At 40.9% G+C, this 23,021-nt stretch overlaps 2 protein-coding genes across 2 annotated transcripts in view; one reads left to right on the top strand and one right to left on the bottom strand.

Annotated features, from left to right (window-relative positions):
* The window catches only part of LOC130700104 (protein maternal effect lethal 26-like), a 96,630-nt gene that overhangs the window by 16,015 nt on the left and 57,594 nt on the right, over positions 1–23,021 (top strand). The gene's annotated exons all lie outside the window — the stretch shown is intronic.
* Positions 11,164–12,986, bottom strand: LOC130700059 (protein dimmed-like). The gene has a single exon (XM_057522063.2). The coding sequence runs from the start codon at positions 12,858–12,860 to the stop codon at positions 12,006–12,008; it is 855 nt and encodes a 284-aa protein (XP_057378046.1). The 5' UTR covers positions 12,861–12,986; the 3' UTR covers positions 11,164–12,005.

Genomic DNA, 23,021 nt, shown 5'->3' with positions numbered 1-23,021 from the left:
GTTCACTCTGGTCGTGCATCAGACTCTTCTGGAATCTTTTAACGATCCTGCTTTTCTTCTCATGGGTTTGTTGGCTATTTTTAATTCCATCCTTTTTGCGTAGCTTTTTTTAAGGTTAGCTAAAACGCAGAGTAGTTTAAACGACGTCCATCAAACCGCTGCAAACGGCCAGGTCGGCGTAGCAATTTATTGAATCAAATTTAACCGATAGAGGATTTAACCCTGAAAGAGGAAGTCTTCTAAAATCATAAATTCTTCGGTCAAGTTTAATCAAAGCCATGCTACAATTTTTTTTTTCACTAGGTCAACAAGATCCAATTGCTAAAACAAAAACGCAAGCCTTACGCCTCTTATTAACTCAGAAATTAATAACCGTGTGTTAGTTGCTGGACACTTGTTGTGTGTGTTAATAACTTGCCTTTTGATTTATGATTTTAGACGAGAGAAATAAAAAAAAAAAAGAACCGCTTTGGATTGTTTGTAGATTGCATGTGAACATGCCATCAGCCTCTTCCGTGTTGGCTTTATTTACAAGCCTAAAAGAAACCACACACACACACCGCATAGGTGGCTGTAGTAATCAAACCGATTCGGCTTCAATCACCTTCTTGTGCTGTGTAATTTCACAGACAAATCGCATCACGGAGAACTGAACAATCGAGTCTTCTCGGTTAATTAGTTGACAAGGGTTTCCACTAACCGAAGGAAGTAAAAAATGGAAGAGTTGAAGCGTAAGGCGATTGTGTACGGTATAAATACACAAACGATAGCGAACAATCACTTTGCCTTTTGGACCTGCTGGCGCCGTGTGACTTTTCCTTGTAATGTGAATTCTACACGGGATATTCATCATTGAAACAGAAACACGGGTAAAAATGGCTCGTTTCAAACAGTTTCGCAGCTCAAAAAAGAAAACAAAAGCAAAGGTAAACATAAAAGGAAAATTGAAAGATGCGTGTTTAATGGCTATGAAAGTGATTCGACGCGGGGAGTCAAGGTTCCTTTTTTTTCGGGCTTCTTTTGTTTTGATTCCATTTTCTTTTTTTGTTTCGTGGTTTTTTTTCTATTGTTTGCCGTTTTTTCGGAAGATTGCCCACCCCCGTGTCAAGAAATGTAGTATAGCCGGTCAAGCTCATCGAGGGGGGTTTGCGCAATTGCTTGTTCGCCTTTTTGCTTCTGTATTGTCTTGTTTTTGTTTTTATTGCACGCTGTTCTTTCGATACATTTTCATTCTGGTTTAAAGAAGAATGACTACCGAAACGAACCGCCTTGCGAAAGCCGACAATCATAACTGAATCATTTTCAAGCCGCTCCTTTTCCACCCCGAAAAGAATAAGATATTGTGCAAAACGTTGCGGTTTAATCGCCGAACAAAAGTGATCGAAGAATAGGGAGGAGACGCTTACCTTATTGTTTTCATGAACCGTTATTTTTACGAATCATCCAGCTGGCTTAGCGGACTACTGTTGGCTTTGCAGATTGTCCGGTAATCATCGACTTTGTATTGGACCGAGTAGATTATTGCTCCTTCTTTCCAAGACAATGTGACGGCGGAGGAGGCTGCTCCTGGCAAAACTGTACAAAGAAGCCAACAGTCAGAATGGCATAGACATTAAATTGGCTTGCAAACTGGACCTTGTCCAACTGTCTGCGTTATGATTGCATTGCAGTTTGATTGCGTGTTTCTTTGCAAAATAGCTGGTTTGCCCATTTGTCTTGTCTGATCTTTTGCTAGTGGAAAGAGAAAAAACAAGAGACCCAATGGACCTAGACAGGTTGCCTCCCCTTTTTTGTGCCAATCTTCCAGCTATGCTCCGTTGCATCCACCCGGACCCTGGAGCGTATGCGCAGCCAATTTAGCAATTAAATGTCAAAGAGAGGGAAGAACGAAGCGAGTCATGGTTTTCTTCCTCGTCTTCTCTCATAACAGGTTACACATAATAGTCTTTGACAAACTGCAGGTTCGTGTTCAGTCTATTTGCAATTCAACAATGCAGAGTGAAAACGGATAATCTTGAACTCGAGATCTCTATCATCAACTTAAAATCGTTTTTCTTGTGGCATAAAAAGTGGGAAGAAATATGATCAGGATGGCCCTTCACTTGCAAGTAGGGGAACTGTTGGCGGTCACAGGCAACGTGTGTCCTATTCTGTATTTGATATGGAACAGTAGAAGTAAGAAAAAAGCAGCTTGTTCCCATCTTTCAGGTTATTTTTTCACGATTCCACCCCTGTGGCCTTGTTGATCTTGTAACTACGATTGGATGGTTGAAGTCTATGGTTACGGCCCCTCCCAATCATGCATCTCCAATCGAACTTACTGAATAACTCTTTTAATCGTAATATGGGATTGTAACGAACAAAGTTTCCACTCCACTTATGGCTGCGCATTTATCGCATTAAAGGCAAACTCTTCTCATTTTATGGCTCGCGTTGTGTCCCGCTTCCATTAAAATCTAAGCAGATAATTAGAAGTAGGAAAGAGAAAGTGAATTTCAAAAAGCTATACTCGGATAATTTTGGGCTTAAACGTGGATCAGTTTGGATGAAAACAGTTTCTCTTGGCGCTTTCCCCCTGAACCTTTAATCAAGAAAACGCTAAAGGAAAGAAGAAAATAGATAAAACTATCGTCGATTGTTTACCTTTCAAGCTGACTTTTGGTCAAAGGTCTATTACGTTGGGGGTATGAATTATGTGTATAAGCCCTATGCGTGACTAGGAGTTCTATTGGGATTTACTTCTTTAAAACACACAGGCACATAAAAGCACGAAAAAGAGAATCGCTAGAGGTTGTGGGTGAGACTATTAAGCATCTTCGTCAGCAATGTGTTAGGGCAGGGCTGCAGCATCAGCAGCTGAAGAAGCGAACCGGAACCGGCAAGTGTGGGAAAGCCAAACATACGCGTTTAGTTTCAGCTATTATGAGAAAACAACTCTTTACAGGCAACACTCCCCTTAAATTTTGATACATTTTTACAGGCAAGGGTTGCGTGCAGCTTATGGTAACTATCGAACGTTGCGGGGGAGTTGAGGTGTGAAAGAGGTCGACTGTTTATTTACCTGAGATACGTAGCCTCTCGAAAAGCTTCCAATCTATGCCTGGCTTGGCCAATGTTTACACATTGAACATAATCCAATCTCGCACATGTGATTTTTCATCGACAGTAACAACACCTTCCCACGGTACTCCTCGATCGGTTTTCGTGTTGAACTATGATGAGAATCACTGAAGTCCAACGATTCTGGACAGTACTAACATCAAGTCATTGTTCTCACTGCATAGTTCGATTAAATTAAGGCAATTGCAGAAACTTTGATTTTTAACACAAAATCATTGCTGCACAGTTTTGTGAGTAATTTACGCACTGGCGATCGACTTGCACGTCTGGCTCGCACGCGCCGTTCTCAAAGATGTTATTTATAGCTCCAAACATTTCTTGTTCAAGTCCGAAATAAAACTGACATTGACGTAACACAGAGAGATTGAAAACAACCGTAGGATCTGCCGGTGATTCTTCTGCCTTTTTCTTCTTAATTTTTGTTTTTCATAGCTTTCGAGTGGGTTTCAATCGTTTGGCCAAATATGAACTGCGGGTGGTACGATCTATTCCTTTTTCTATATTGGCATTTGACGAGAAGGAAAAGGAAGGATTTTTTTTTTGTTCTTGATTTCGTCTCTACCTTTCGCTCTCCTTTTTAGTAATGGCTGACGATTTTGGTCCTTTTTTTTTCCCTATCCTTGTGTACCTTTCCTTTCCGTCTTTGCCTGTCGAGGAAAAGCAATTATCCTAACACCGGCATTTGTGCCTTTGTCCATGCCTATCTCCTTTTTTTTTCTCATTTTGTTTTCTTACTTTCGGCATTTGATTTTTCTTACCCTCCCTTACGTTATTCTTCTTTTTTTTTACACCCATGTTATTAATGACTAACCTTTTTAAAAGAAGAGTTCAACTTTTCCATCCAATATTGATCAAACGAAAAATAATCCTGAATAAAAATCGAACGAGGAAGGTTTAAACATCATAACACTTAATTTATATTCTATCCAAACGTCGGAAATGCTTTTCCTCAACAGATATCTTTCTGGCAGGAAGGCGGAAGGATGAAGCAAACGGGATGGACCTCTATCTCCGCAAGATACCTCGCCTTGTAAAAGAAACATACCGTCCGTATCGCTGAATAGTTAAGTAACATCATCAATTTAATCCAAATCTTTCCTTCTACTTAAAGGACGAACTAAGTCAAGGTGTTAAATCCACTCCCATCTATACACCTCTGATGCTGTTTAGTGCTGATCTACGTAACTTGTCTTGCGGAGGTGTTAAATGGACCGCCCAAAAATAGCCGAAAAAGAAAATCATCGAAAGGGCTGAAGAGAACGAAGCCGACAAGAAGGAAACAATAAAAAATAAATAAATCTGATGGGTCCCTTAAACCTGGTTCTAACTAATTGACTAACTGAGTTCGGAGTGGGGAGAGGAAAGGGCTAATCTATTCGGACAACTATGAGGAGAAGAGGAGAAAGCAATTTGCATGCAAGCTAAACTGGACACACACAAAATGAAACGCCGTTCATCCAGCCAGCGGTGGGTCGGACTGGATTGGGCGTTGAGGCGGAGTCGTTCGGATTTGCGTTCTTTACTTTTTCTTCCATACAAAAAAAAAAAAAGAGAGGCACTCCGCCCTTCTGCAGGCAGTGATAATGCCGACTGCAGTGTTGCACCGTATCAGCGCCGGTTCGTTGCAATAAGCTCGAAGTAAAGGAAATCTCTTTCTCCGAGATTGTATTACATTAGATTCTTTTTGATTCAGCCTATCCTCCTATTCTGTTTCATTACGTTAGGCGGGACCTTTCTGCGTCGTCGGTGCAAAGGAGGAAACGAAAGAACGAGAGGCGGATAGATCTCCGCCTGGTGTTAGATCACACCATCGCAGCTCATTAAAAGTTCTTCTTCAATATGCAAAAGGAGTTCAATTTCATCAGGAGATCAGGAAGCAGAGGCGGTTTGTTACGAACAATAATCCTCCTTCTAATCGTATCGATGCGGAAGGCCTTATCACGCAGTCCCGCCTCCTCTCCTTCCCACAATCTGTACTCCCATTTCATACGAATTGAGTATTACATTTGACTGAAATAATTAAAGTTTTTACAGAATAATCAATCCTTATCAACGTAAAATTTAAAAGATTCCGTGCTTCGCGTTCGGGAGCGACTCCGACATGTAAATGCAAACGCCACGCAGAAAAAGCTCACGTACTCCGTGGTTGGTTGTTACGCAATTGAGTCAGGTGTTAGGTAACACACTATAATTATTTGTCATCATTGCGCTAGGCCGTTAACATGTAAAAAGAAAGAAAGGGGAATCCCAGTATCCCGGCACGAGTGGCTAGTCACGATGCCGCCGCGTCTGTCTGATGGGCCTCGTCATTATCTGATTGCGACAAGACAAGGTCGCCCGCCTACCTCGAAAATTTCTCAGTTTCTTCACTCGTTAAGAAAACAATCCTTTCTCGGTAAAAATGATTAGGTAACAAGAAAAGAAAACAACAGAAAAATAATATGAACACGAACGGTGCCGACATAAAGAAGAAAAGGAAACAATTGTCGGTCGTTTTCGTTTTCTTGACTAATAATTTGAAGGCAAAGACCACACACCGACGATGGCGACGATTATTTGTGTGTGTATAGTCTGTCTACCGATACCGCCTACTACTGTGCCCGTCTTCCCATAAACGAAACGAGTGTGAAAGTTTATCCGCGCACGTCAAAGGGCTTCTTCTACGCTGTCAGCCACAATCTTTTTTTAAATTTTTTAAGAAAGACAATGTGAAAATGAAGAAGGTTCGACTCCTCATTGAGCCTAAGAAAAAGAGAGAGAGAGAGGTGATGAGGAGTATGCCTCATTTCGATATGACAACCATCAAAACTGAATGGTCCTATGGTCGCCATTGGCTGCCGGGCAAAAGAGAAAAATCAGGCCTCCTTTTTCCCCTTATTTTGTTCTATTGACCTTTCACCTGTTGATTACATGGACAAGTGAAGACACACTGAAAAGAAAGAAAGAAAAAAAAGCGACAGACAAGCTAAAGGACTGGCGCCATGGTGAGCCTGCACCCTCCTACACTCGACCCAATAATTCCTGTACGGACGGTGGTGGCACTCCTCGAAACGCAAACTTCAAAAGACTTTGAGGAAAGATGGGAGGGTCTTTTCGTCCCACCACGAATAAAACGCGATGACAATTGAAGAGTCGGCAAAATACAAATGAGTGACTAGCAAACTTGCAACAGTACGACTGTGCCAAAATGCAAAGTCAAATTGCGCATTGAACCACAAAATAGTTCAACAAATGCCTTGAAAAGAGGATTTCATGTTCTAGGAAACAGCAACCCTGAAACACCTTGAGACCTTCTTTAAAAAAAAAGAGCTACGTTACCCAGCAAACGATCAGCGGCTTACGCGCAATGATAGACGATGTTGCATAACAAAAAAACGCGGAAAAGCACGCGCCTCAAGAAGCACTGAGCAACACCAGGACATCGATTACATTTTCCTGACGAATGTTGAATTCCTAGTAAAAAAATCTCCAGCGTGCGCACAGTAGGTGTCTTAACGCAAGAGACATTGGGTGTAAGGAAAACAGGTTGCACGTGCAACTCGATCGGGGTTTACCTGTCCACGTAATTCATCCTTTTTCGGCCTTTTATAAAGTCCGACGAGTTCTTTAAACACAACAATATAACTGGGCACTACACAAAATCGAATTGCTCGAAATATAAGCAACTGCTGTTTTCTTTTAAATTCGTAAGATCAAAAAGAAGTGGCATTTTTTTTTAGGTCTACCCTCTAATTTGTGAACGTTTTCTTTCATTGAATCCGACTGAAAACGTTGGTACGATTATTGGCTGCACGCCATTCTCCACTGGTGATGCGGAAGTCCATCGCAGCTCTGCGGGACGACTTCTGTTGTAAGCGAGCGCAATAATTGGTACGCGCACCTGTAAGGGTTTCGTTAGATTCAAAGAAGTAGGTGGAAAATGTAAAGTTAAAAATGTGAATCGGCAGGCGGGGGGGATTGTAATCCCGATGGTGCAGTAGCGACAACAGCGCGCGTTCCCGTGTGTTTAAAGACAATCGCTGTAATTAGGCGTCGTTTAAAACGATTTCTTTTCAACACCGGTTCACTTGGGTTTCTCATTTCGTTTTCCCCCTTTTTTTCTTGAAATGGGATTTCCTCGTGTTCCTTTTCCGCCCTTAAAATAATCACACTTTCCCTCTCTGCTATGATCGTGTTTCGTTTCAATCCGCCAGGCTAAATGCGCACGTAGAAAAAATAGCCGATTAAAAGAAGAAAAACAGTGCAAAAAACGAAGCAAAATATAAGGATTATGTGACATTTGGCAAGGATTACAAACAGGTGAAACACGATATTATGCGGAAGAAATACACCTGTCACTATGTTTGCAAAGCGAAATACAAGAAGATGAAATGGACGGACAAGGAAGAAAAACAAAATGAGTTCTTCAGGTGTTTGGTGTCGGCGAGATTACATCGACAAATACAAACACGCGCCGCTTATGTTGTCACAGTTGCCATCAAGAAAAATCTTACGGGAAAAAAAAAAGATAAAAGGCTGTTTCCTAACGCGTCGGATTGTGTAGACATTAGCTGACAACATCTGATCAATGAGGATGACGTTTTAAAACCAAAGGACAGGCGGTATGTGTTTGTTTTTTTCTTTTACAACATACCAATCATATTTTCGGGGTAGATTATCACACACCGCTGGCTATAAAAGAATATAAATGTGAAGACGTAACGGTAATCACACTCCATGACACATGAGTTTGTGTGATCTCTGTTTCGTTGATTTGATGACTTTGCTTCTATTGTAACAAAAGGATGTAAACAAAAGAAGAACGGGAACAAGAGTGTCGGCAGTTGGGACATTGAATTATTGGGTGCGGACATAGCGGTGTGCCTACATGTAAATTAACTTTTGATTGCAGGTTGACACCTTTTTTTTCCCCTTTGTTATACGATGTGTTAAAATAGAAAGAAAGAACAAGGACCGTTAGTGACGTTGTGGACTCCAACCGCAACGTTTTTCTTAAATACACAGTAAGGATTTCGATGAACTTTAAATTCTCAACAATTCAATGTTAAATAAGAATTTAAAATGGATCGCGGCTACATTTTGTTTAGCTATTCAATAAATAGCAAGCGGGTGTTCAACAGTCCGCAATAGAAATAACCACCTGCGCGTTAGAAAAGAAATAAACAGGTGTAAAGGTAAACAACAAGTAGATAGGTAGCCATGTAATGCCGGATAGTTCTGAATCCTATTTGCGCATTCATTCAGTTTGTACAATAGAATCATCCAGCCGTTTCGCGCTTTCATTAAAAAAAAAAAAAAGAAAAGATCACAAAGTTTTTTGTTGTTCAGTCCTCTCTTGTCCGTGTGTGAACAAATGTTGGGCCGATGCCCCGGAACTGAGTCAGGTAAACATCAAGTGCGTAACGTCGTTTTCTTTTTTTTCTCTGTAAAAAAAACCATTTGGCAGTCGTCTCTTTTCCCTTTATTGTTTGTGGGCGGCGGCTGCTGATGATGCAGCAACACAAGAAAATATCAGAACAATAGAAGTCGAGAGAAAAAAAAAAGAACAAGCGGCCTTGTATTTATACAAGGAAATCATCATAATAACGGCCATTGCTCAAGACATTTTTATATGGCCCTTCAATTGTTCTCTTTCTATTCGCCGCTGCTTTCTTTGGCCTGAATTTCGCCCTAACTCCTACATGTACAGCCTATACGTAATCATCTATTGCGCATGGATATGAAGTATAAAAATCAGGTGGGTCAATAAACTTATCAGTAAACAGGTAGAAACAAAAGAACGGGACTATATATTCACACAGACGAGAAGTCAAGTGTTGGAAGAAGACCTCCGTTATTTCTCGAAAATTTGAATACCACATCGACGTCTTCCGTGTTTTATTATCAAGCGACACTTTTAGGGAGCGTCGTCCCGTAAAAAGGAAAAAAGTTCAGTAGGTCAATTGGGTTGATACAGTTTGTAAAAAAAAAACTAAACAAACATCTGTCACAAACGGCGGCGGTTGTTGACACAGGTATAACGGACCACCCGTGAACGCGTGTGTCGACACCACAAACGCAGCGGTTGGATTTTGAAAAAAAAAAACGCGACCATAACATGAGGTAGGATTCAAAAGAAATTGTACTTGAAGTATGGGAGATCAAATAATTTTATACTCGAAAAATTCCTAAAAGGATATAAAGGATCTTGTTTGTTTTGACACGCAGATGAAAACGGAAAAAAGCAAAGACACGTCGAAAACCACAACAAAAGGCTATTTCTTTTTTTTTTGCTGCCTGCCAATTGGTTTCTTGTTGATCCCCTCTTTGACAATAACGAGGTTTTTTTTTACAGGTAAAAAGGTTTCAATGAAGGCAAAAATCGCCACTTCATGCAGTTTCTAACGTTTTTTTTTTTTTTTTTTTTTTTTTTTTTTTTTTTTTTTTTTTTTTTTTTTTTTTTTTTTTTTTTTTTTTTTTTTTTTTTTTTTTTTTTTTTTTTTTGGGGGGGGGGGGGGGGGGGGGTGATCATCTTAACTGAATAAAGTCCATTGAATCAGCATCAAAACTTACTTGGTTTGCAGATGTAATGCTCTTGTTGACTTTCGTGTTCCAGAGGGGATGTTTGTTACCAGCTGCACATCCACCAGCCAAAGGAATCCTTCATTCATCGAGATGTCAACTTACAACGAGGCTTTTCGATGAGACTAAGTTGACGGGGATCGTCGAGCATCGTTCCAAAGTGGGTAGTGTCACTAGTGAAGTTTCTTAATAGTCTATGCAACAGCATTCTTTAAGAGTTCATACAAATAGTTTGAAAATGATTGTAAAAATTCCTTTACAATGTCTGGTGAAAGATGTAACGCACTTGATTGAAGAGGGTTCCAAAAGAATGACACAGTGTATGGATATTGACGTAACCGTAAGTATGAAAACACAAGTTTAGTGCAAATGCACTTAAACGATCCTCGCTAAGGTCTTTTCTGACGCACAAAAACGTCAGGAGTTTCGCAGACACACACACACAAGTAATAACAGAACAATGAACAACGTGCCAGCAAGGTGACACGTCGACGACTGTGTCGATAATGACAAAGCGAGTAATAAGGTAAAAATGAGAGGAAGAGTGATCATGGCGATGAAGCCCCGTCTGTCATAGAGAGAAGGATTTTTTAAACGGAATTTTTTGCGTAATTTTCTGGTTAGTGGGGACTTTCTGATGGCACGCCGGGCATTGTGCGGAGACAAATTAAAGTGCGGCCATGCAACGGGAAAGGAGGTCCTGACGCGTGCTAATATCGTAGACGCTAACGTCTAGCCTTTTCTTGCGTTTCTATCTAATCATTTGCGATACGATAAAAAAACAAACAGGAAAAACGAAGAGAAATTTGCTACAAAATTGTATGCTGAGCTTGATACCCTTTGCTATGAGTATACTGTCGAATTCGCAGAGTGCCTCATCTTTTTTTACTCTCTGATTACTCTTAACCGAATAAATGTCTTTATGTTCTTGGATTCACTCCTTTCGACTGTCTCTTTTACCCAAAGCCGGCAAATTGAATGGCTAAGTCCTTTTTTTCTCTTTCTTTGGCGATTTACACTAAAAACAACTATTTGAATATACAAAAGAACCATTATCTCCTTTTTATTTCTGTTTGTTTCTCTTATTTTTTAGTTAGTGTGTGGTTGGTCCCTCCTGAAAATGTTGAAAGTCTGCATTATCTTCGTTTTTCTCTTTCACTGTCTCGTTGGCTGTCCATTGCGGCGATACAACTTAATGACGGAGGGACCACCTCCGCAGTGAAGAGAGGCAGCGCTCGGTGAATAACCGCAAGCGCTGGTAATAATACATTCAAATTGGTGTGTGTATTCTGCGAATCTATGCGGTAACTTTAGACACGGACCCAGCACATCAACGTGTCTCAATTTCCAACGCAAAAAATTGAATTTTTATAAGCAGATTAACTTCTTAATAGTTTTTGAGTGGAGATAAATAATTCGAACAAGTTTCTATGTAGCTTTCAAACACAAATCTATTTATGTTCAACGAACGTTCAGCAATAAGGAATACGGTGTACGTCATAATGTTGCGTAGACAAGCAAATACATAAATAGAAAGGCATACGTTGTGAGCAATCGATTCATTAGTTGGAAATACAACTCCAAAAGGCACAGTGAGCCCAACGAAACATTTTTCTCATTTCAAAGTCAACAGCAGCAAATTTCAAGTTGTTCGTGATTGAGTTATGTAGCTCTTCATTTTTTTTTTCTATTTTTCTTTATTGTAAATTTTGTGCAATTATTTTCGCCAGCAAACATTTAGAGAAATTCGAAACAAGGTAAGATACGGGAGAGTTGAACAGCCTCCAATTACGAATGCAGTTCACATCGAGACCCTATGCATGCAACTATGAGGAGAGGTCAAGACAGGCAACTATTCAAAAGATGAAGATGTCGAAAGATGGCCTAACTCGAAAGAGAGAGAAAGAGTTATACACTTGAGGCAACAGACAATAAATGGCGTCGTCGGCGTCAGAAACAGCGGCCGACCGGGCACCATCAACGAAACAGAGACTAGATTTATGTGTATGCAATAACAACAGTAGGAAATGTCATGGTGAAAAGCCATGAATTTCTTTTTTCGATATTTTCACCGAGCTTTATCCTGAATCGCTTCCCATTCAGAGGCGAATGTACGCCACGATCTCAAGTCTTAATTTACTATTTATGCTAAACACTCTGACATTTGAAGGGGAGGCATACAATGAATGATGAGGTACTTTACGTCTCCTTTTACCGTGATTAACTGGAATTAGTTTTCAACCCGTCTTCAGAGTTTCAAACGATGAATTCGAAATGGCAACAAGTGCAGCAATAATCGTTTCAAAACAGCATTTAGTGGAACTTTACTGAAGCAGTTCCCACAGTGCGGTGATGTAGCTCTGAGCCATTTGGAGAGTTTCGTACTTGGAGAGTTGTCGGTCGTTGCCGAGAGCGGGCACAACATCGCGGAGACGGTCAAAGGCGCTGTTCAGGTTGTTCATCCGTCTGCGCTCGCGAGCGTTGGCCGCCAGACGACGTTTCTTCATCACCTGCGGAGCGACTTCCTTCAGCGGCCGCTTGTGACCGTTTGAAGCGCTGCTGGTGCTGCGCGGAAGCGTCGACTCGGAATCGGAGCCGCTGTGGTTGCTCGACTGGTTCGCCTGCTCACCCATCAACGGATGAATGGAAGAAGGAGCCGGACTGACGGGCGAATTTACCGTGTGATGATGGTGGCTGTTCAATGGCGATCCTGGAGAACTGGGTGTGGGTAGACCTGCGGAGAGGTAACAGCGTTCGGGATCTTCTTTGACGCTGACTCGCAGGTCGTAGTAGTTAGCGGATGAGTTATTGCTGGCCGGCGGCTGGACGAAATATTGCAATCGCTGACGGAGTTCCTCTTCGGACGATGTGGCTGATGGTGAAACGGCGTGATGGTGGCTGGGCGATGGTAAGGGACTTTCACCGAAGTGTCCGCGATAGGTTGGATGTCCCCCACCGATATGATGGCCGTGGTCACTGCTTTCCGAAGACATTGGGCTGGGAGTGTTGTAACCGTCGGATGCGGCGTCGTAGCAGCTACTGGTGGGCTGGCGGAAGGAGCTGACCGGTGGCAGCGGAGCGATGCACTTGCTGTCGTTTAAATAAGCGGACAATTCGTCGCGTTTGCCTGTCTTACTGACGGTGGCCAAAAAGCGTTTCTTGTTGCAATCCTGGAACATCTCTGTGTCACTGAATTTCCAAAGTCGACAGACTTCCTTGTTACACTTACGAGTAGCGAGAGAAGAGGCAAAAGTTGGATGTTTTGAAATAAGAGGGAGCGAGCGAGAAGGAATTGAAGGTGTGCACGGGAGCAAAGCACAAGCTGATCTGACTTCCAACCAGCTCAAACCCTCACTTTTATAGCTCTACCATTCCTCCTCTTCCTATGGCAAGAGGTAGGGTGTACCTTCTATCTTCTACATTATCCACCCTCCCCCAACTTTTCGTTTTCTTACCTGAGGATGGACCCCGTGTGTCTGCATTATATATTTCTCCTTTGCGATGCGCCTCGGAGGTAGAGCAATTAGACTGTCCTACAGCATAAGCCTCCCATTCTTTTTTCTTTCTCCTCCTGTAGCTTTGTACTGTATCGTTACCTTCAGTCACAGAACACATGGAACACCGTAGGAGCAAAAAAAAATGGAAGTCGTAAGTTATTTTCGTTCCTTTTTTATTATTACTTTTTATTTTCTTTTGAACCTGCATCTACGCCAACCAAAACCTATTCTATTGGCAACCGCCAGCGGACAGAACAGACTCCTGCAACACGGACTGATTCGAACTTTTATCTTTGGCCAACAAGAAAACCGCGGATCAAAGCAGGAAAAAGACAGTTAAAGGATCTGAACTAGCAGAAACCACTGCAACATTCAAATTAGCTTTACTTTTAACTATGAACCCAAAAAACGATTAACGTCCAATTGCTGTGATTCATTGAGTCTTTGAGGTGAAAGAGGAAACGATCTAGAAATGAGTTTTTTCAATGGTTTTCTTCACGATAAAGGATGTCCCTAGGCAACCATCCAAAATGAGTTATGTCCATCGTTGAGCGCAAGAAGTATCCTTGTATCTCAAAAAGTAGTAGGAACGGTCTGAAATTATAGCGGTCAAAGTTGCTCTCCTTCAATGGCTCCTCGATCTACTGTGTAATTTCTTATCAGCTAACAAAGTCTAGCGCGTTATCGCCTCTCCTTTCGGAGTTGATGATGAGCTCACGTGTGAAACGATCGCCTTCTTTAAACAAACAACAACAGAACAAAAGGCAGAAAAGTTTGAAACTTAAAGCAAAACAGAATTTTTAAAAGGTTTTCCAAAAAGAATTCTAATTTTTAGTTTCTTTTTTATCGTTTCGCTCATCAGGATACTACCATTTCTTGCTAGCGGGTTTTTGTTTTCTACTCGACCGTCATCTTCACGGGGGGTTTCAACATTCGAGGATATTACCAGTCGATAGGAATTTCCATACAGAATGACGACATCGCTAGCCGAAAATGCGAAAACAGTGACAGTTGGTTATTTGTCGAGGTGAAAGATCAAAAGAGAGAGAAAAAAAAATAAGATGTGGTCCTTTGATTATACAACAACACTCATTACGATCACCATCGGTGTAAATCACTTATCGATGGGATCCCATCAGCTTTTGTTACAGAAGGTTTAGCGAAAAAAAAAAGAGATTTCTTTCTTTGGCTTGTGTCAAGATGGCGATAAAAAAGAGTGGGTCAAAGTCATTTTGCTGGAATGTTTCCCCTCTTTTCAAAACAGAGGCTATACATTTGTGTTAAACGTCTTTCACTGTGTGAGTTATTGAATGGACCACTCATTCAAGTCCTTTTACACAGTTCCTTCTTTTTTTCTGCTGCTGATGGCATCGTGACGGGACGAAGAAGTGTCTTGTCTACCATTCAATAGATCCCTCTGTTCGCCAATGACATGGAAGCTTTCGAAACAAAATTCTCGATCCACTCCAAAACCCATTCAGACATTTCAAACAGTTTGCTTTTAAAAACAAGTAAATTGCGTACAGGTTTCTTATGCGGATGTACAGCAACAAGTGCAACAAATCTATTGAAAAGTGAATAATGAAAATAATGGGGAGAACATCGGATTAGTTAAAGGATCGAGCAAGAAATGAACATTTCAATAGCTGATGAGGTGTCTATGTTAATCAGAAAATGCTATAGCTAACATAAGCGGAACTATGTTTTCCGTATCATCTTCTACTTCAAAGATCCTAGTAGCAAAAGGGACCTCTGAGCAGCCCTTGCCCAGTCAGTGATGCCATTTAACGACATTAAGGAATTCACTTTCTTTTTGCTCATCATACGTGGTTTCATATTTGTAATCTGGGGGGTTGCCAGTACATTCAACTGCAATCGTTAAACATGCCATCGACGTTGGTGGTGAGTTGCCTGTAAGAGATCCCTGTGACATACGGATGCAAACTATGGGAACTCAGCAATTTCAAACTCTTCCCCTTCAAAAGAGGGGTCCTCTAAATTGAATAACGATGATTTGTTTTGACTGTCTTCAACGATCTCGTAACAAACAGCCCTTAACAATATGTGCTGGAAAGCAAAAGTAAATACCGAGTGTATGAAATCGCATTGCCCATGAGTTCGAGTGCTTTTGTTGTTGTCGCAATTGCTCTGGATGGTCGTTTATGTCTTTAGCTTTCGTCTCTTGTCCATAACTATACCTGAAAAAGAACGACAATGACTCAATTGGCATGTCTAGCATATTTTTTTTTTCTTCCACTCAAATAATGGGGTTCTCATTCAGTCAAAACGATGGGTCGCGTGCGGTTAAAAGTCGTTTGCATCTCTTTGTTTCTTATAACTTGGACTGGCAAATTTAAAAAAAAATCTCATGACGTTCTCCATCTTTCGCCAATATTTTTGCGGAACAGATATACAAAGAAGGCCTTAGCAATGGTCAGTACTTTACAATTAAGTGGTCAACTACTGGCTAACCACAATAATGTTGAAAGAAACTGGAATGGGTATAAACGTGTCACGTCGTTTGGGAACCTGAAACTCTGTGTTGTTCACTGCCTTCTTTTTCTCTCTTTGGCGGATCTGATGTGGTTGTAAACAACTTCGCTATAGGGTCTGTACAAGATAACACGACCAGTTCCTGTCCGTGCAGCTGAAATAAAAAAAAAAACAACAACAAGAAAATCGGAGCGCGTAATCGGCATCCGGTCCAGACGTCCAGTCTTCTGGACATGAATGAAGCCCTTTTTTTTTCTCTTCAAAAGTCTGCTATATCGTAGCGAAGAAACAATAGAAATGTAGAATAGCTCCAGTTCCAAAAATAAATGAGGTTTTTTGGACGCAGAAGTCTGTTGACGTGAAACAGCAGATAGGCCTAGTCGCATGATCTGTCAAAAACAAAACAAAAGTTGAATGTCACTTTCTCCCTTTTCTAGACGTTAGTGAAAGTTTTTTCCCTCTGTCATCTGGCGATCATTTTCAATGCGACGTGCGTTGTTTGTTTTTGGTACCTGACGACCGCAAATACGTAAGCTATCATTTGTCGCAAGGCCTACCGTCTGCTCTTGTCGTGACTTCTTCAATCGTCTACAACAATTTCCTTTTTGTCCCGCCTCCTTTCACATGAATTCAAGCCAATCCCCACATGTAGGCCTTTTGAAATTAACCGTCACCCCTTGCGTGTCTTCATATAACAGAAAAATAGCAACAGCCCATTGCGTCATGATTTTTTTTTTCTTTAACTTGGCTCTCTTTTTCTTCAGACAGATTTATTGATAAAAAGAAATTGGACTGCGGAATTTCGGTTCTAATGTCCCCCCACTGATTCAGACAAATGCAGAATGTTTTGAATCAATGCGGACGAATCGCCAACGTGTTCTAGAGAAAACTCCATTGCGGTTGTTCGAATTAGAAGCGGTGGAGGCAAAAGACTTCAACGCACAGGTGAAGGCGACTCCCTGTTAAGCTGTGAATACCCCCCTGCGTTGGTAGAAATAAAAGTGGGGGGTTCCAATCGTATTTTTTTGTTCTCTTTTATTCCCTAATTCTATAGGTCTGTGCGATTAAGCCTTTCCTGCGAAAAAATAAAGGGCACCTCGCAGAGAATCGTCATAAAAGCCTTTGACTGTGATGCGCACTGGCCCTCACTTTACCCAACACCATAGAGCTAATCACGGGTATTTATGCCTATTCCATCAAGAGCGAAAGGCATTATGGCAAAGAATAATAAGAAGGGTCCAAACTCGGAAACTGACTTCCTGTTTCTAAAAAAAAAAAAAGCCTCCGTTTCAACGGTCATAACATGCGATAGTTTGAACGTTGAATTGTTTCTAATTATCAACTACGTCCTTAACACTTTAAATTGATCTAACTGTCCTGCGCCTTTGTTCGAAGAGCTTTCAGGGGGGCGAGAAAGGGTTGTTTCTTCTTCTTTCTAAACTTCATCTTTAACCTAACATTCACTTGTTTTGAATCAGTGCGTCTTCCTGACGCGAGAAAAGAACCCGACGGTATTGGATAAGCAACCGAAGCTGATTGAACGAAACTAGCAATTAACTGAGGTTGGCTCAAACGATGGACATTCAGGACGATTTTCCACTGGGTGCCACCTCAGCAGTGCACTCTGTGATTAAAATCGGACCGCTTTTGTTATTCAAAACAGTTCAAAAAGCATTGCCATTTAGACTACAATTGACTCTCTTTCAATTGTTCTCTGATTTCAGTGAAACTGCAAAGCGAACGAATCCAACGAATTGCAATCACCAGCCCCAAACCGATATCATTTTGATGATCCAGAAACAAAGCTTCACTATTATTGTGCAAGAACGCAAATACAAATCAAAGGGAAAATTACTTTGGGCTTCTCATTAAATTCGCTCAGCAGTTCCGGTTCGCGTAAAAACGATAGCCAAGCTGTTTGGATTGTGATTCCTTGTTTTGGTCTCTTTCCGAATGCAATCCACATAGGGAGGGGGGGGGGCGATATCCTTCGTCTCCCATGGTGTCTATAGCTCGTCGCTATAAATGTTAGACGAAATGAGATGGCAAATTAAAGGCTATTACGCGTGTAAAAGACTGTGTTGAGACTTGAAAACGGAGCTCAACAAGTCGTAATTTCAAACAGTTTATAGCTAAATGAATCAGATTTCAAAGTACATGAGTGTGACGTGAAGCCAGCAGCAGCTTCCTCTTCTCGTACCGCCACAAAGAGACCTCCCCAGGTGAACGCATAATCATCGCCTAATAATCTAATAAGATGACTTACATTGTTTCATATTTACCTGTGGGAAAGGAGTGCTGAATCTTTTAACGACGTGTAAAAGCCAACTCAGTCAGCATCGTTAAAACGAAAGAACCGTTTTCACCAAAAAATGAATGGGCATCTAATGGATTTTTATGTACAAGCCAAGTTGGATCGCCATTTTGTCCCTTATGTGGGGTGCTCTGCAACGAAACTCGGTCAAAATTTATCACCTTTCCTTTTTTTTTTTTTAAATAGCTGGATGTGCACAGGGGGTGGTCACATTTGGCGGAATCCAATACGAGGTGCAAAGTTTTTTTTCGATTATTGGCCTTGTTGATTCACACGCAGCCGAATGAAAAAAGGCCCCTTCATAACGACCCAAAACAATCTTACGCCATTTTTGCTATTTCCGTCCACTTTCCCATGGATTGTTTGCCATTGCTCGAGAAGAACCACAGGGGAAGGTTTAATGCTTAACTCCCTTATTAACTTTGTAAGCCATTAAATTTGTAATAAGATTTCCCCTGAAAAAAAAAAGGACTAGGTTAAAGCTATCCTCGTTCACGTTGAAGCACATAATCGCTGAAAATAAGAAAATATAGGGCAAAAGAAGAAGTTGGGCTCGAATCAAAATCAAACTATGAATGGTCTAGAAGTCTGTGGGAAACGAGGGTCAGTTCATTCAATATCTTTGTCAGTACAAGATCGACCGTATCTTTTGTTCTTTTTTTTTCGAATTAGAACGCCGCAGGTAGTCCCGGAACGTTTCCCCCTTCGACTGGAACAAGCGGATAGTTGCGTGCTTTCTTCTCAATCGCCGATAGGGTTTCCAAAATAGATGAATCGGACAGGTGAATGGAACAATTCCACCTCAATCGCTCTTCCTCATACAGTAAGGTGTGTTGTTGTTTTATTGTTTCTCGATTTTTACGGTGGCTCCTTTTCTCTATCACTACCACCTAATGCGGTAGTCAGAACGTTGTTATTATTACGAGCCCTAGCAGTCGGAAACTGAACGTCAATATCCTCGAGTTGTTGCTTTTCTGTTAATCACAGGAGGCGTGTCCGGACAACTGGATTGATGGACTGTATGGGGATTTACGATTCGGGGTGTTTGTGGCCATCTTTTTTTAATGTTATCCAGTTGCCGCCGATTGCTACCGCTATCTGAAATTGAAGTTTCTGATCAGCTTTTTACGATTTCTCCAAACAATTTCTTTGAAAATCGAAAATTCGGCCTTTGAGATTCGTTTGAAAACCACTTAACTACATTTTGTTTTAACTATTGCGTTCTGAAAGACACATCGATGCGATAGATTCGATTGGAAGAGTCAATCAATGGTGGGTAGGATGGACACTGATCGGTCAAATGATAAAGACAAGTGGTTTTGACTCCATAAAGTATTCAGTTCATTGCTGGATCAACATAAACTGGAAGAGAAAAATGGGGACAAGCGACGAAAAAAGGGTCAAAATCTGAGAGACATATACCTTTTTTTTTTTTTTTAAAGTCAAAGGATTGTTTTGGGAGCTGTCGTCGTCGACATAGCGGGGGTCCTAAGGTCCAAAAATATATTTCGAGGCTAAATTTTTCCACAAAAAAAAGGAGATACAACTAGCCGATAGGGTGAAATTGAAAGAGTTGGTAGCTCAGACATGGGATATGTGCATCTTGAAAGGCATCCCGGACCAGAAAAGAAAATTCTGTGGCTATCGTCCCTATCAGTGACAGTCAATCCAACAATAAATCAGTCAAGTGGACTTCCCCAGACTGGCTTCTTCCTGCCCCAATGGCGAAACGCTTGCGCATTCAACCGTGCTGAGCAAGAGAGACACAAAGGTGGTTCAATGAGACTAATAGTGGGCCCGTGTTGAATGCCCAGCATGACTTCCCTTTAACACTCAGAAAAAGAAAAGCACAGCAAGAAAACGATAAAAATATGCAGAAGATTTGCCCTTCAATGCAAATATCAGTTACATCTGTTTAAACTATTAGTAAAGAAAAGAATGGCTGCATGTTTTCCCGATGCTTGATCGGGATTCCGGAAGAAATGGGCTGTTTTAGGATCATAGGAAACAGAAGGCCGATAAAAAAAAGGGGTTTGCAGTCCCTCCAGCGATGATGGATAATACATTCATTGAATAACAGAAGAAAGAAAAAGAAGGCAGGGCATATGGTGAATGGATATCGCAAGATAACCGTGAAGGTCTGACAAAACGTGAAGAAACTGCAACGTTTTTCGTTTCTTGAGGTGATGACACTTGATCCTGCCCCCCAATTTCCCTACAAGTTCTTCCGTTTTCACGGACTACTGGGTGTAGACAACAACGAAGCTTATTTATTAAAAAATACGAAGCCATAGATCCACACGTGCCCATTAGAAATTGAAACCGTTTTCGATTGGTCATCCGGCCAATTTTAGATGGTGACCTGAACCTGCCGGAAGTTTATGCTGCGGCGAGTTGTTGTGCAACAACATTTTAAAAAAAATTTAAATAAACTTAAAAAACTGAGTAATAAGAATAAAAGTTTTACCAGCATTTTAAACCATGAAATTGTGAAAATGACAGTAAGAAAACGATTCCAGTTGCACATGTGACAGTGTGGACATTTGAAAAAAAGAGATTCAAGATGCAATGTTCAGACACTATAATAGTAGACATCAAAATATGTAGAAAGCAAAATAGTAGAGAAACTGAGGATAAATCAGGGAATGGACAACGAACGTATAGACGACCCAAAACCCACACGATGTCCTACGTGAAGGCTTGGGTCAACTCGACAGGCAAATTACATGCGTCTTTTCTCCCCCCTTGTTACTTCACATTCGTACCGCCTTTCTTGACCCTGGCCCAATTTTATCTCCAAGAGAAACAAAGGTTGAGGACCATAGTTGAATTAAGTCTATAGATGGTTCAATAGTGTCTAGATGTTTTCTCTTCAAGAGGCATCCAACTGTCCAACACTTAGGAGAACATCGTAACAAGAACTCGGAATTTCAGGAACAAATTAAAATGAAACCACGGAATTGAGTTGCTTAAAAAAAAAAGAATTTTCTAGTAGCTACTGTATTAACTATAGAATCGAATTTATAGCTGCCCTGTTACCACATATATGTAAGGAACAGCGGCGCCTCGTCTTGACGTCTTGAATAATAAAATAGATGAAGGGGAACGTCAAAGAAGATAATAAAACTGGGATTTCTCGTTGAACGAATAGTCGAACATGCAATGGAGAAGTTTATAAAAAGATGTTGAGACACTGAACAAGGATAACGAAACGAGATAGGATGGACCCTCACCAATTCTTTGTTTTCTTCAGAAAGCGGCATGGCAGGTAAATTAGAGGAATCAATTAAAAGACAGCGTGAAAAATGCATCCCATCGTAGGGTCGGTATTCAAATGAAGACATGCTTTAGGGCACTGCATAAAACAAAAAGATGAAAATAATGAAGAAGCTGTATAACAGGTGATTTTTCTTTCAACTCGCTAGCTGTCCCTGTGTTGGTAGGATTGAATAGGCATCTAACCACCGTGGGTTGACCCTCTAACAATTGTTTGATATGCCGCCATAAACTCATCAAAGATGACCCTACCTGTACACTTCCTGTCCTACAAGAGGGTTTCACTGATCACGTTTCATATTCTTTTTTGTGTTATCGCCGTCACGAGATTATTGAGTATCAATAAAATGGCAATTCTATTCAAATCACGAGAAAAAAATGAAAAACAAAGGAAAATAATGGAATAAAATAGGACTGTAAAGAAGCCACCAAGATACAAAAACACAAGAAAATTGAGTTACGTCACAGCCTATGTTGAACATGTAACGCGCTGATTTTTATGTGACGTACTTGATCCATGTGAACTGCAGCAATCAGGGGACACACAACTATCACATAGGACTATAGAGAGTCGGTGTCTTTGACAATTGATTGTCTATAGCAACAACGAGGGAAGAGTCTCATAGGGTGGTCGGTAAAATCCAAAAGGAGGAATTGTTTGATTACTTTTTTAACATCCTTTTGATGACTTGGGGCGCATTATAGAGCATGAGAGACGTCAACTTTATTATCAAGGGCGATCCTACCGTCTATCGCATTCAACTCCCATTTTTCTCTAGTCTTCCACGAATCGCTGCCAAGTTTTGATTCCCATGCAGGGCAATCCAACGAGACTTGATTTCATTCATAAATTCATAATCTTCTATAACAACTAGTCAACTAGTGTCCCCGTCATACGGTGAACTTGAAACGTTCGTGGCCTATTGACCTCGTTTCTTTCTACAACGGGATCTGCGACATAATCAGGTTCAACCATTTCACCGCTATCTCTTGTTGCATTGATGGTGAACTCAACGTAACAATGAGAATCAAATCAATAGAGTACAAAACAAATCAAAAACGTAATCTAACCTCAGAAATGTCATTATTACAATGTGAACGGAAAGTAAAAGTTGGGATAAAGTTTGTAAAAAACGGGCCGTTAAGGTAAAAATGCAAAAAACAGGCTCCAGGTCTGTAGAAAAAATGCCAGACTATTAGGGAATACTAATACGTTATCGCTGGCCTAAAAAATGTTATGTTCGAGCATGCGCAAACCTCTCATTAAGTATTAAACGTTTCGAATGGGAGGCTGACCCGATCAGAAAACCAAAGGGCAGGTGGGGAGGATGTGAGCATTTCAGACTCTTGTTTCCTGTCATTGCGAGGTTATAAAAATCGAGAGCTTATTCTTCATGTTTGCGTCAATTCGTTCAAAGTGGAGGCGTTTTGCTTACCTCCCAAGAACATCAGTGATTCACCACTGAGGGAGCATTCCTGTCTGCCAATCAAAGCTTAACAGAGATCTATTACACAAATTCTAGTGGGAGTTGTTGGACTTGGACAGAGAAACAAATCGAGTGGTATGCACAAGAATTAAAGGAGGCTGACCCAGGGATAAACGTTTAATAATTACAATGTTACATGTTGTTAAAGCTATTTGAGCAAGCGATCTCTTACTTCATGTTTCATGAGCAATGACTTGAGGGTAGTGATCGTACAAGTGATGTCAGCACCGAAGGATGCCGTATAATCAAGAATCAGGCTCGCTAGATTGTTGT

This window comes from Daphnia carinata, chromosome 10, assembly GCF_022539665.2.
Source record: "Daphnia carinata strain CSIRO-1 chromosome 10, CSIRO_AGI_Dcar_HiC_V3, whole genome shotgun sequence".
NCBI classification, from domain to species: domain Eukaryota; kingdom Metazoa; phylum Arthropoda; class Branchiopoda; order Diplostraca; family Daphniidae; genus Daphnia; species Daphnia carinata.
This window is presented reverse-complemented; position numbering and strand designations above follow the sequence as displayed.

Bases quoted from the DNA above. Each gene is read 5' to 3' on its own strand.
- LOC130700059 (XM_057522063.2), bottom strand. From the start codon at position 12,860: ATGTTCCAGGATTGCAACAAGAAACGCTTTTTGGCCACCGTCAGTAAG.